We start from the raw sequence: 13,370 nt of genomic DNA, 5'->3' as shown, positions 1-13,370 counted from the left end.
TTAATAATCTAACAATATATTTGTAAGTCACATTTTTAAATATTGATGATAAACTATTGGTTAAAAATAATAAATTATGCTAACTTTATAGTATTTTTTATTTTTGATTTATATATAATATGATTGTTTTAATATTCAACCTTTTATTTATTATTTAAACCAATATTGGTGGAGCAATATATTAATGTAGAAGAGAAATGAGAGGAACCTTCCAAACTTGATGAGACTAATCCTAAGGGACAAAAGCTGCATAACATTAGTATATACTAAAGTCCATATATATTAAGATAATATAGTCCTACAAAAAATACTAAGACTGTCCTTGGTGTCCTACAAAGTACACCGATTCATGCATGAAATAATATAATAAAACTAAAGCAATAATACAAAGAGAGAAAATTCCAAGATGTGCAAGAATTAGTAAGAAATAAAGGTGGAGATTGTTACATGTCAAGGAGGGTAAGAAAGAGCATCCACGTGAGTTCCTATAGATAATTTGGAAGAAAGGGTGTGCTTGCTAGACAAAATTATTGATCAAGCTAAGCGTACGTGGATTTAGAAGAAGTCACATTTGATGTATGTGCATTAATCACATTGATTAAGACATATGATAAGGATTGTCCATTTTTGTAGCAATAATGCATTCTAGCTAGCTATATATTTATATATGCTCAATAATGAGAAATAGGAGCTGTATATGTTTGAAATTGATTTACATCACATATTTTAATATCAATTATGGGAGTAGATTTCCTTAGTCTTTTTCATGTCATCACCATAAGATACTGTTACATAATATTATTTGATATACCGAGTCACATGATGAGTTGGATGCAAAACTTCAGCTAGCCTATTTTGACATTCATCTTAACTTTTCTTTTTATACGATCAAGGAATTTCCAAAAAGACCCTTCCATTGGATATTAGGCTTTTTTAAAAAAATTTAAAAAAAATATTTACCATTATGTGTTGTCACTTAATTAGCAGTGACTTTATCCACAATAATTGTAGTATTCTAGATTTATAGTTCTGTTTTTCATCGCCTTTATATATTTTTTTGTTTCGAAGATTATTTAAAACGTTAATTTGGACGTGAGATCCAAACTCCTTGTAATTTACATGTAATTTACAAAAACAGAGAAATTATTACAAGAGCTATGATATACAATAGTCAAAAACAAAAAGTATATATAGCTTCTTATGATGAGGTCATGATTTATATAATTTAAAACAAAAAAAAAAGAGGCCAAACTAGTTTTATGATGATATAATTGTTCGTCCTCCTGATCATCATGTCTAGTTTTAAAACTTTGGTATATATCATAAAAAATTCTTGGACTTAGTAGTGTTTCCCTTCTACAATTATAATAATGTTCATAGGACACTGTAGAAGCTACTACTACTAATTAGAGAATTCAAGTTTGATGTAGGTGACACGAGTTTAGGGAAAATTGTTAGGATATAAGTACAGAAAAATTCATGTCTAGAAAACAACATTATGCAATGGCTAGTATTATTCATGAAAGATTGGCATCACCATTTTAATTACTCTGTAGTTATTGGTATTTAAAACGAGATCCTATAAGATAAAATAAAATAAATCCTAGATATTAAATCAAATCAAAGCAAACCAAATTTGATATCACCATCTCAGCGTATTAATTAAGGGTAGTCAAGCGCCAAATCTTCTTGATATTTCTTTGATTTTGGTTGTATCTAGAATGGTAACTAAATAACTAACAAGTAGCAATATTAGAGATCGAAAAAGTAACTTTTTAACTCAGCTTGTTTCATGTGAGAATTAGTTGGTGAGACATCTAAGTTTGAATGAAAAAATGATGTCATTTGAGTTATAGTTCGTTGGCAAAAAAAAGTTACTTTAGTACAATCTATTTCACAAATATAATATATATGAGCTTGTTTAAGTGAACTTTTAAGAAAAGATCTTTTTTCGGGTTATCTTTTTTTTAAAGATTTTATAGAAAAGTAAAAGTAATTTTATGTTTGAGTATCTCATACAAAAAGATATTTTTATCTATTAATTATGTTTGGTTATAACAATATAAAAATACTTTATTTATTTATTATATGAAAAACATATTTTTTTAAAGAAAAAAGATTTTTTTAAAAAAAAATATAAATTACAACTTTTCAAAATATATATATTTTTTTATTTTTCTAATACTTTTACTTTTACTACTAAAAATTTGCCAAACACACTAAAAAAAATATTTTTTATCAAAATAATAACATCCAAACAAACACATCATTTATATAGTCCTGACAAAAGTGAGTTCAAACAAGAAAGTAAATAGAATAAAACCATGCAACAAATATAGCATGAGGATCAATTGTCCCACAAAATAAGAGAACAAAGGAATTATCAATCCCCTCTCTGATCCTAATTAATATCTTTAAGGCAGAAATTTGAACTATAATTTTCTGTCTTTCAAAACCAATTATCCAAAGTATCACAAAATAATTACAAAATTCAGTTGTAATAAGAGACACTACATTATTGCACAAGAATCTTCTGTTGCCATTTTATTTGGCCTAGGGCAGAAAGGCGGCAGCGGCGGCGGCGGCCAATAAGATGTTAAAGGAGGAGGTCCATAAGGCCTCGGCCAAACCGGTGCTGGCGGAGGAGGGTATAATGGTACTAATTGAGGATGGTATTGTGGTGGTGGCAGCGGCGGCGGCAATGGCAGAGGTAGACTTGCTTGGTAACATAAATGTGGAGGATATGTTGACATAGGATATGATGATCCCATAGAATAGGGAGCATAAAAATCACCACCACCATTACCACCTCTTCCTCCATAATAATAAGGAAGAGTTCTTCTATCTAAAACTTCACCATCAAACTTTATATATTTAACTTCAGCATGTTTACCATATTTCTCTAGTAACCCTAATATTGTACTTGGATTCACTCTGCCAGTAACTCTAACCGTTCCTCGTTCTCCATCAATGGTGATGTTGTACACCCCTGAAATCAAATTATTGCGTGTGGAAATATAATAATGCATTATTACTATCTTATAGAAAGTGACTGAATAGACATATTTTTGTCCAAACTAGAATTTTATTCATACATTGCATGTGTGAAATAACATATATTTAGACGTATTTGTAATAATTTTCTATGGAAAAGTACAACTCATATACTATGGAAAGATATTCAATAATTCAAATATCTAAGTGAGAAAAAAAGGACTAAATCTCCATTTTAGTCCTTAAGATTCTTGTGATTACCTATTTTGGTCCTCGAAATTTAAAATTATCTATACTAGTTCTCCAGATTTAAGTTTGGGCACCAATATGGTCTCTCGACTTTTTTTGACGATAACTAGACAAACGGAGTACTAAAATGACACTTTCTCTACCACGCTGGATGATGAGTAAACAATGCCGTTTATCCTTGACCTCCAAACAAGTGAGATACGTCATTCAAATAGACAACATTGGTAGTAGAGCCTCAAAAGTCTAACTTATTTAAAAGAGTTGTCTACTTGGATAATGTTTTTTACTTGTTTGGAGGTCAAGGGTAAATGACGTCGTTTACTCATCATCCAGTGTGGCAGAAAAAGTGTCATCTCAACACTTCATTTGCCTAATCATCACCAGAAAAAAATCTGAAGGATCAGTATAGATAATTTTAAATTTTAAAGACCAAAATGAGTAATCATGTGAATCTCAAGAACCAAAATGGAGATTTAGTTAAAAAAAAAAGAAACAAAAAATGTACCATTGATGTTCCTCAAGACTTGCATCACCTTCATTTTACATCCATCACATTGTGTATTTATTTTTAGAACACAAATCTGAGAATAAGAGGAGAAAGAAGATATGGCAATGGATATTAAAGAAAAATAAAGGTAAAATATAATAAAAAAATTGCTTATAAGAAATGAATATATATTTTGATGTTACCATTTCAGCAAGAGAGTTCTCCATATTGCCTTATGATGATGACTCCTTTAGGAATTTGCAAAGTGAATGTTCGAACTTCTGCTCCGAGAACAATTATGGAGGGGCATCAACTTCAGGCTCCTTCTTCAATGCACAGGTTGTCCCGAGACTTTTTCTTTTTTAATTGGGACCTTATGATATGATCGATTTCTTCCTTCTTTAACTCGATCAGCAATTAATTTATATATTACGGAAATATTAATTTGTATGCTTAATTAATTAATAAAATTTGAATAAAATAAAAGAAAATGATAGTGTATAAATCACGAGAATTAATCATTATTAGTGTGATTAATTATTCTATTTGACTGATTACTGATGGTATTTCTCAACCCAATAAGTCAAAAAAGCAAAAACTAATTCATTGTGGATTAAAATTTCATTTAAGTTATTCTATTTGATTCCACATTCTCTTCGGATATTTTTATGATAAGCATAATATTGTAATTTATTTTTTTTACAAATAATTAAATGTTGAAGAGAATTATTAATCCCGAAAATTGCCTCGCCTTCAAGCAATAGAAATGTTGGAGAAATTGAGGTCTCCACCGAATTAAATTGATCTAAATTAAATACTACTCATTTTCTTTTGGTGACTAATACTACTCATTTGTTCCTGACTTAGTGGCTAGTGGATAAAAACAAAAATAATTACTATAACAAAGACTGAAGGACATCCATCTGTGATCCGTTAACGTCCATTCACAAACTAATTACATTAATTACTCCATCATTAGCACAAAGCGAAAATTATTTTTTTCCGCCCAAAAAAAGGAGACAATTGATTAGTTATTACCGAGTATTGTATTTATTTCCTGCCAATACCAAATTGGATAATGCTAGATAACCAATGATTTTTTTGAACAACATAAATAACTACCAATCAAATTAAAACACACTACACCTTTAAATTATTTACTTAAATCTTAATATTAGAATAATCATCCGCACACCTAATAAAATAAACCGATATATTCATTATTCACGTTATTTAATATTTTTATTATCTACCTATTCTTTTCTTACGAAATTTGATAATTTTTTTATTTTGGCAACAAAATCACGATAGTCGTGGATATGATGTATCATCCCCAAGGTAATTCAATCTTATTATTGGCTTAGACTTAGAAGGAAAGTAAACATAATACAATTTTTTTTTTGTCGGGAACATAATACAAAATTGTTAACTCTGTAACTAGACAAAGAAAACGGTTACAAACAAAGCTATGAAAGTCAAGTCTAGTAATCTGTCTCTTTAGCTAGCTATTAACATGGGCCCAAAGATTCCAGACAGACCCACTGCCCCTGATGAGCCCAGTCCGATAAGAACTATGGATCAGACCAAAAAATATCCGAACTTGGACTGCAGCCTAATAAATGTTACCTGATGAACTGAACATGCACTGAGCTCAACATTTTATATCAAAAATGCTAAATAATCATTTTACCTTGAATTTTAGATGGCAGGTAAGACATTGACAAGAATGAAAGAGCATGCACAGATAATGCTTCAATCTCAAACTTCACTCCTTTCTCCAGCATCATCTTTAGCTCCAACCTTCAAAAGCAACAATAAGACATGCCACAGTTCAATTGAAGGTAAAAGACAAATGTAAGGGAATGTAAAAGGAATATCACCTCCATTGTGGCACATCCCTTTGCAGGTAGCATCTAAGCAACATGGCTTCAAGTTTCCTCTTGTCTTCCAAGTATATTGTAGGCATGGTATTGATTAGATCAGGTGTATAACTATGTCCTCATGCACTACAATTAATGTACTTATTCCTTACCTTCAGCAGTTAGAGAAAGTAGACACTGCTTTGGAATAAAATATCTCTCAGCATCTGAAGGATAAGCTCCAAGCCATTGTATCTCCGGGACACGAAGATGTTTTGTGTCATAAGCCATTTGCTAACAAACATCAGGGAGTAGATTAGTCTACCAGTATCAGAAATGTAACTTGGCCATTAGGCAGAGATTCAATCCAATCAATAATAATGTAATTTCATATTCAGAACCGAATCATGATATGCATTTTAAATAGTTGCAAAATGATGAGTTTTAAAATGCTAACCATGGAACCAAATCTGTAAGTGGTTAAGATGTCAAAGCCATAGGGATCACAATCAACCAAGCAATATGCAGGCAGGTGCAAATCCTCAACTAGAAGACGCAGAAACCTGTTAGGATACAAAACTTTTAAAACCATAGCTGATCAGAGACATCGGTAGCATGATATCTTGGGGGTGTCACACCTTCTTGTAGGAATATCCGGGTAGCCTCTTCCCTGTGCAAACACAAATTACTGTATTTAGAAATAATGTAGAAAGATAAAATCATAAAATTCAAACAGAAAAAAAGTTTTGTAACAAAGCTAATTTCCTCCAAAAAGTGCTTACAGTGATCACGATGCAGTGGTTTGCACTGCAGAACTGGTCATTTGCTAGTCTTTCAAAAACTGTAAGTTCAACATGGACCTGCTTATCAATAAGAACGATACCAAGAAAGAACCATCTTTTTGATTAACTGTTTCTCCTTTTTTTCAAGAAATATTACCTGATTCTTTCTCAACGACTAATATGTAGTGAGCAACACTAATGATATCTATGTACAAGAGTTAAGCATTGTTACTTCCCATCTCTGATCAATTTGTATTATAACTCATGAATTAAAAAATATAATTAGAAGAAGGAAACAAAACCATTGCATTATATTCTTCCAGAAATTAGGATACCTTTAACTTCTTCAACATGAACAGGAATAGGGTGAACCTGCAAAAAAGTAAATAAAATTTTAGAAGTTAATTACTACATTAATGTTAGTTTTTGGTTCTTACCTTGTTCGGAGAACTGATGCAGTCAAACAGCCTTTTTCCTTCAAAGAATCTTATCCATCCCATAACTAACCTACAAGAAACAAAATTTGTCTGTCTTATCAGTTACACATATTCGAACACGGCATGATTATATGAAGAACTGAACCAGATATTAGAAAGCATCAGCTTTGAGAAAACTAATTGACAATTGCTAATGCCGCAAGAGATAAGATCTTAGATGGCACAATTCCACAATTGCTAACCTTCTTGATGTACAACAAATATAAACTACAGAAAGAACAATAAATGTAATCAATTTTATCAATGTCATTAAGTGTGATATTGGTATTAACTGTTAAACCTGCTGGATATACATATGCTGTAAGGCTCTTTTAGACATGAAAACTGCAATATTTTTATATACAAAAATGTATACAGTTTCATAAAATAGCACCACATCAGAAAAATAAAGCTATTATTATGATTCATAGAGAGATTTCAGACAGCAAATTGCTTTTTCCAAGATAGAGTATAATCTCATACTGTACCCCTTCCCAGCAGAAACCTGCAGCAAAAGAAAATGTGAAAATATTAGCACCCAGAACATGGTTGATGTCTATTTCAAATGAACAAGCAGCAAGTGAAAAATAATTCTTAAACAATTTGCGGCCAGTAAACCATCCCTTCATAGTTGTTTACTAGCATTTTCCTTACCCTTGCGTAGACACAAATACTAGATATCAAAAGCTGGAACATGAAATCAACTAACCAAGTAGCATTATGAATATGCTTTATTTCAGGGTAGAAAAGTCACTAATGGAAACTAATACCATGGTGAGTATTGTTACCAGAAATTCAGAAACAAGTTTAATTCACCAAAATCCACAGATTGTACAGTTCAACAATTTAAAGATAGCCAGACCAAAAGCAAAGTAGCAAAAAAGGATGGAGTACAAAAAGTTTACCACATTAAGGTTATGGCGACTGCACTGCATAAGGACACATATATCATTAATTGCATGGTCTACAACTGACTGATCTGCATTTTGTGAGAAAAAATAGAACAAATGGTTAAGAAGGCATCATGCTGTGCAATGATGCATATCGGAAATGTTGCCCATGACCAACAAAATTGCAATCATACACCATAATTTTTCAAATCAATATAACTTTCAACAGATGAATCTCATTCTCTAGCTAAGTTTCACGAAACAATATATTTACTCATCCCAAGCTCCATACCTGAAAACACAGAAGGATGCATGTAATAAATATCCCTCTTGGAACAATGCCTGTTCTCTTGCAAAAGTTTCTGAACAATGAGTAGCACTTTCAACATCACATCTGAAAGATACTCAGTGAGTAAAATTCAACAACAGATCTAAAAAATCTACAATCACATAACTCAACATTGATCAAAACACACAGAGAATTCAGTTTAGAAAATTCAAATTAGCTAAAAATTGAAAGATAGAGACTGAAGAAGAGATGAAGCGACCTATTCTGTGTACGTGTGATTCCCTGCAGAGAGTGAGAACATCCTTCCCGCAAGGTAGATTGGAGCCGCAAAAGCTGCATCGTCAAAATTTCACAAAAGAACAAACATAAAAAAATTTCAAATGAGAAGGATTCAAAAATTGGAAGCGATGCGGAACCATACCAATTGGAATTGGGATTAGTGCAGTGATTCCTGAAACGGTGGATGAGGATGACCGGCGATTGACCGTTGCTGAGGTCAGTGACGATAGATCGAGTGAACTCTGCTATGAAAGCGAATAATTAACTAACTCGATTGAGATTCTTTATGAGCTGAGATGAGTGAAAGTGGATTGGATTGTTTACCTTTGATCTTGGCAAGTACGTGGAAGTTCGGTGACTGTGATTGGGAACTCATCCACTTTCCCTCCATTTTTAGCTTTCTTCTTCTCGCGCCTTTCTTAGTTTTTCTCCACTCTCAATTTTAAAGAAGAAATATTCTAGAATATAGAAGAAAAATGTAGATGATGGGTATTGGAATTATGATAACCAGCGGCTTAACGGCACTGACGTACCTAGGGTGTTTGCGGTGCGGTTTTGTTCGGTTTTAAGGAAAAAAGTTGTTCGATCCGAACGTTTAATTTATGTGCGGTGTGGTTTGGATTGGATAAAATTTTTTTGAAAATCTGATCCAGTTCCGATTACAAGCGGTTTGGATTTGTAGTTTTTTAAATAAAAAAAATTAAATACATATAACAAGTCTCAACATCAAATTTTAAATAATCAACAATGACATAACAAATCTTAACAATCTCTTAAAAAGCTAATGATAACATAACAATAGAAATAAAATTATAGGTTAGTTAAAATAAATAAATAAATAATATTTTAAACATAAAATATTTATTAAATAATAATAATACATGAATAATAGAAAAATGTATAACAAATTGAACATGTTATAAGTATAATTATAAATATAATAATAAAATAATAATATTATAGCACATTGTGCGGTTTGGATTGGATTGGATCGGTTATGAAAAGTAGATTCGAAATCCGATCCAATCCAACGGTTTGTAAAAAATAGAATCCAATCAAATCCAAATTAGTGCGATTTTAATCGGTTTTCAGTTTGAGTCGGATTGGATGAACGATTTAATTTGGATCGGTTTGGATTTGAACACCCCTAAACGTACCTATTCAGCCGCTTTTTTTATTAGATTTAAAGTTGATTAATTTAATAATTTTTAAAATTTTATATTTGAATAATATAAAAATAATAATATAGAGTAGTCATTGATAATATGAAAATGATAAAACTAAAATAAATATATCATCTATATATAAACAATAAGAATATAAAAATATTTTGATTAAAATTAACATACATTATCTATTTATAAATAACCTAATTTAAAATAGTTATCACAATAATATTTTATCTTTTTCTGTCTAACTCAAAGTCAAAAAAATAAATATAAAAATACAATTGTTTACATAAGATGAGTTATATTCAAAAGTCATGTATATTTATTTTTGTTTAAAGACCTTTTTTTAAGTGATAAACCAAAATACGGATCTGTATTTAAAAAATCTTTCATTTGTTTATTAAAAAATGCAAAGAAGAAAAATAATTATGTCTTTTTTTGGAGATTATAGATCAAACTATAAGTAAAAACGTAAAATAAACCTAAAGTAATTTTTAAATTTCTACGGAGTAAAAATTTTTTGCAATTCCTCGTACATCTCCTTATTAATAAATTTTAGCCTGGAAGAACTACAAAATTTAGAAATCAATAAATATATTATATGCCAATACAAATTTTATTATGACAATTTAACAAAAAAAAATATAAAACCTGTAAAATTAAAAAAATTTTGTTTGACATTGAATTTCCTACACATGTACAACAAAAGAAGCTATTAAACCCTCTGCAGAGCATTCAAATCTATTTTTATTCGATATTACCTCTATTTTGTGCGATTTCTTAATCTAATGATAGGTACCTGTAATTTTGTTCTTTACTAACTTGAGTTGGTTTCGCTCTTGTGAATTTGTGGCTGGAAAAAGAACAAAATTAATTTATTATTACGGGTATAAAATTATTTTTTACAACTTTATTAAACATGAAAAATATAATTTCCGTTGGAATCTCATAGCAACCCTTTAACATTTTAGTCATAAAATTTTTTTCTTTATACAATAGAAGAAAAAGATAAAAAAAAAGGGATAAATAATAGGCATATCTATAACATTCTGATTAGGATGACTGCATTATCTTGTATATTGTTGGAGCAGTATTTTCTTGTATGTTTTGAAAAGTTTGAGTAATAATGCTATTGCAGGTCAAAAAGAGCAAGACTCTATTAATACGAGTCATGATATAAATAGGAAGTCATTGCTTTCAAAAGAAAGAGGTGTAATACATATTTTTCATCATTCTAATTTTGCTTTACTGTATTTTCTTTTTTATTAAGTTGTCCTAAATTCTTTCTTAGTTTTTACTATTTAACTGGTATACATTATCATCATGTCCATGTTTTCTGTTTATCTTTCTTCTTCAACATTACATGTTTCAATTTTTTTGAGATAGACTGCGTTATTCATATACTAATCAAATAACCAATATATCATATGCCAGACAAATAATATTATAGAAGAAAAATTAATTTTTTTTTGTAAAAAATTATGAGTGATTTTTTTTGTAATTATTAGTTAAATAAGTATCTGCAAAGCTTTATATTATGTTAGTAGGATTAAAATAATATAGAAAAATTTTGAAAAGTAGAAAAATACATAATAGCACATAGGTGTTACTAGGGGTGTAATCGGCTCGGTTCGGTTCGGTTTTGGATCGAAAACCAACCGAACCGACCTGATCGGTTCTTCAAAGAGACCAACCGTTCGGTTGGCTGCAGTTTGAACAACCGAACCGAACCGAACCGAACCAACGGCAATTTGGTTCGGTCGGTTTTTTCGATTTTTTTATACCTACTTATCTAAATTTAAAATGCCATAAAATGAAATTTAAAACCTTCAATAAACTAGAAAAACAAGAGTTTATCACATCCAAATCCAATACAAATTCAACTTAATTAAACATAAAACAAAAACAATTAAAAATGTCTAGCAAAACAACAAGGTTAAAGGGTAAATGTGTAAAAACAAGGTTTTTGAACCAATATTTCGGTTCGGTTTGGTTCGGTTCGGTTTTTACTGAGCCAACCGAAAACCGAACCGAACCGATCGGTTTAATTCGAAAAAAACCAAAAAAACCAGTATTTTCGATTTTCTTTTCGGTTGTTGTAAATTTCGGTTCGGTTTTACGGTAAAATTCGGTCCGATTCGATAACTGGGGTGTTACGTTTTTTGAGCCTCTCTTATATTTTCATGAAAATAATATTCGCTTCATGTTGTATTTGCTGGCACATTGATTTTATGTCAGCCAACCTACCTGATCATTTAATTATTGTGCCTAAACCTTTTATATACGTCCTATAGAATTTATTATTTGCTTTTCAAGTTTTCATGCATCCAAAATTCATTCTAAAGTGTTGTCTAATATTCTATTATTTTTTCATTCATTCTTGTCATAATTATATTTTAATATTCTATTATTTTTTCATTCATTCATCAATAAATATTCTATTATTTTTCAACAACTATTATTATTCCATATCAACCATTTTTATGCGCGGCGTTCTTTAAAGTCATTCTAAATTAATATGTATTAATATAGAAATAAAATATTAATTGACTTTAATAAATATAGACTTTAATATTACGTATCAAACAATCAATAAAAAAAATATAAATAAATTTTAATAAATATAAAATATATTTATAAGTAAATAAATAAATAATTTTTTTATATCTTAAAATGACAAATATAATTTCTTTTATTTTTAAATAAATAAATATAATTTGTATAATTGCATAAAAATATAAATATTTTTTATTCATTATCAATTATTATGTTATAAATTTTTTATAATATTAAAAAAAATTTATATTAAAATGTTATTTTTAATTAAAAAATATAAATTATAAAAGAATTAATTTTATTACAAAATTATTATTATTAGTCTTATCAATGTATTATCTATTTTCATTTTTATTTGTTAATTATTTATTCACATCTGAAAGATACGCAATGAGTAAAATTCAACAACAGATCTAAAAATCTACAATCACATAACTCAACATTGATCAAAACACACAGAGAATTCAGTTTAGAAAATTCAAATTAGCGAAAAATTGAAAGATAGAGACCGAAGAAGAAATGAAACGACCTATCCTGTGTACGTATGATTCTCTACAGAGAGTGAGAATTGGCTTTATATATTAATATAGATGTAAACTTAATCAAAGAAGATTATGTATAAAGTGAAGTATTGAATACAAGTTGAGAATTTATAGTTAATTTTAACGAATTCTATTCTCTAAATTATTTTGTATTTTACTCTCTCATTTTTTTGGGCCTAAATAGTTCTGATAGTTCTATTATTTATAAGCTAATACTTATTTTTACTCTTACAGGCATGTCATTTGTTGGCTCAAGACTGAAGAGTTTTATTTTAAAACACATCAGTTATTAGAATAATTAAATAGATCATAATAAAATAATTAAATTTATAATAATAATAAATTTTTTAATGAGATATGAAATATGTATTTCTATATACAATGACCAATTAGTAACTAACTTTTTATGTATCTGTAATATAATTATTTTATTTTATTTATTAGCAAAATGAACTGATCTGAAACTGAAAGCATGTCATTTTCTTTCTGTGGCCAGCCACCATCCACAAACATCAAAAGTCAAGTCCAATTGAAACAAAACAAGTGGATATAACTTTTTATTATAAAAAAAAAATCCAAAATAGCCCCTGAGAATTACTTCAAAAGACGAGGTCCTTGACAAAAAAAATACCAATTCGGTCTCTGAAATTTATTTTTATAGGACAGATTAACTCCTGTATATTTTTTTTTAGCACAGGAGTTAATCAGTCCTAAAGAAAAGATCAGAAACCGAGTTGAGTATTTTTTTTTTTTTGGGATCTTATTGTCCTTTCAAGATACTTGTTAGGAGCCGGATGG

General features: G+C 29.4%; 2 protein-coding genes across 4 annotated transcripts; both read right to left on the bottom strand.

Moving 5' to 3' along the window:
• Positions 1-2,426: 2,426 nt before the first annotated feature.
• LOC130942252 (uncharacterized) lies at positions 2,427-4,118 on the bottom strand. The gene is made up of 3 exons (XM_057870972.1): positions 3,934-4,118; positions 3,749-3,824; positions 2,427-2,989 (listed from the first exon to the last, which is right to left on the bottom strand). The coding sequence occupies exons 1-3, from the start codon at positions 3,955-3,957 to the stop codon at positions 2,511-2,513; spliced, it is 579 nt and encodes a 192-aa protein (XP_057726955.1). The 5' UTR covers positions 3,958-4,118; the 3' UTR covers positions 2,427-2,510.
• A 930-nt stretch (positions 4,119-5,048) lies between these two features.
• On the bottom strand, positions 5,049-8,783 carry LOC130940543 (meiotic recombination protein SPO11-1). 3 transcript variants are annotated; one of them, XM_057868711.1, is made up of 16 exons: positions 8,630-8,783; positions 8,448-8,547; positions 8,286-8,359; positions 8,030-8,131; positions 7,753-7,826; positions 7,336-7,352; positions 6,809-6,878; positions 6,707-6,743; positions 6,529-6,576; positions 6,372-6,430; positions 6,228-6,259; positions 6,047-6,152; positions 5,763-5,883; positions 5,611-5,674; positions 5,421-5,530; positions 5,049-5,335 (listed from the first exon to the last, which is right to left on the bottom strand). In XM_057868711.1, the coding sequence occupies exons 1-16, from the start codon at positions 8,694-8,696 to the stop codon at positions 5,232-5,234; spliced, it is 1,185 nt and encodes a 394-aa protein (XP_057724694.1). In that variant the 5' UTR covers positions 8,697-8,783; the 3' UTR covers positions 5,049-5,231. The 3 variants fall into 3 exon arrangements, with proteins under 3 accessions (XP_057724694.1, XP_057724695.1, XP_057724696.1); XM_057868712.1 differs by lacking the exon at positions 6,529-6,576; XM_057868713.1 differs by having other exon boundaries at positions 5,102-5,530; positions 5,611-5,669.
• Positions 8,784-13,370: the final 4,587 nt, after the last annotated feature.

Source organism: Arachis stenosperma, chromosome 7, assembly GCF_014773155.1.
Source record: "Arachis stenosperma cultivar V10309 chromosome 7, arast.V10309.gnm1.PFL2, whole genome shotgun sequence".
In the NCBI taxonomy this organism is placed as follows: Eukaryota; Viridiplantae; Streptophyta; class Magnoliopsida; order Fabales; family Fabaceae; genus Arachis; species Arachis stenosperma.
The sequence above is the reverse complement of the archived record's forward strand: the minus strand, read 5'-3'. Positions and strand labels throughout refer to the sequence as shown.

Excerpts from the sequence above, each read along its gene's own strand:
- LOC130942252 (XM_057870972.1), bottom strand. The coding sequence starts at position 3,957 with ATGGAGAACTCTCTTGCTGAAATG. Across the intron at positions 3,825-3,933 it reads AGAACTCTCTTGCTGAAATG|ATTTGTGTTCTAAAAATAAA; the intron begins GTAACATCAAAA and ends TCTTATTCTCAG. Across the intron at positions 2,990-3,748 it reads AGTCTTGAGGAACATCAATG|GGGTGTACAACATCACCATT; the intron begins GTACATTTTTTG and ends ATTTGATTTCAG.
- LOC130940543 (XM_057868711.1), bottom strand. The coding sequence starts at position 8,696 with ATGGAGGGAAAGTGGATGAGTTCCCAATCACAGTCACCGAACTTCCAC. Across the intron at positions 6,577-6,706 it reads TCATGTTGAAGAAGTTAAAG|ATATCATTAGTGTTGCTCAC; the intron begins GTATCCTAATTT and ends TCTTGTACATAG. Across the intron at positions 6,260-6,371 it reads ACCACTGCATCGTGATCACT|GGAAGAGGCTACCCGGATAT; the intron begins GTAAGCACTTTT and ends GTGTTTGCACAG.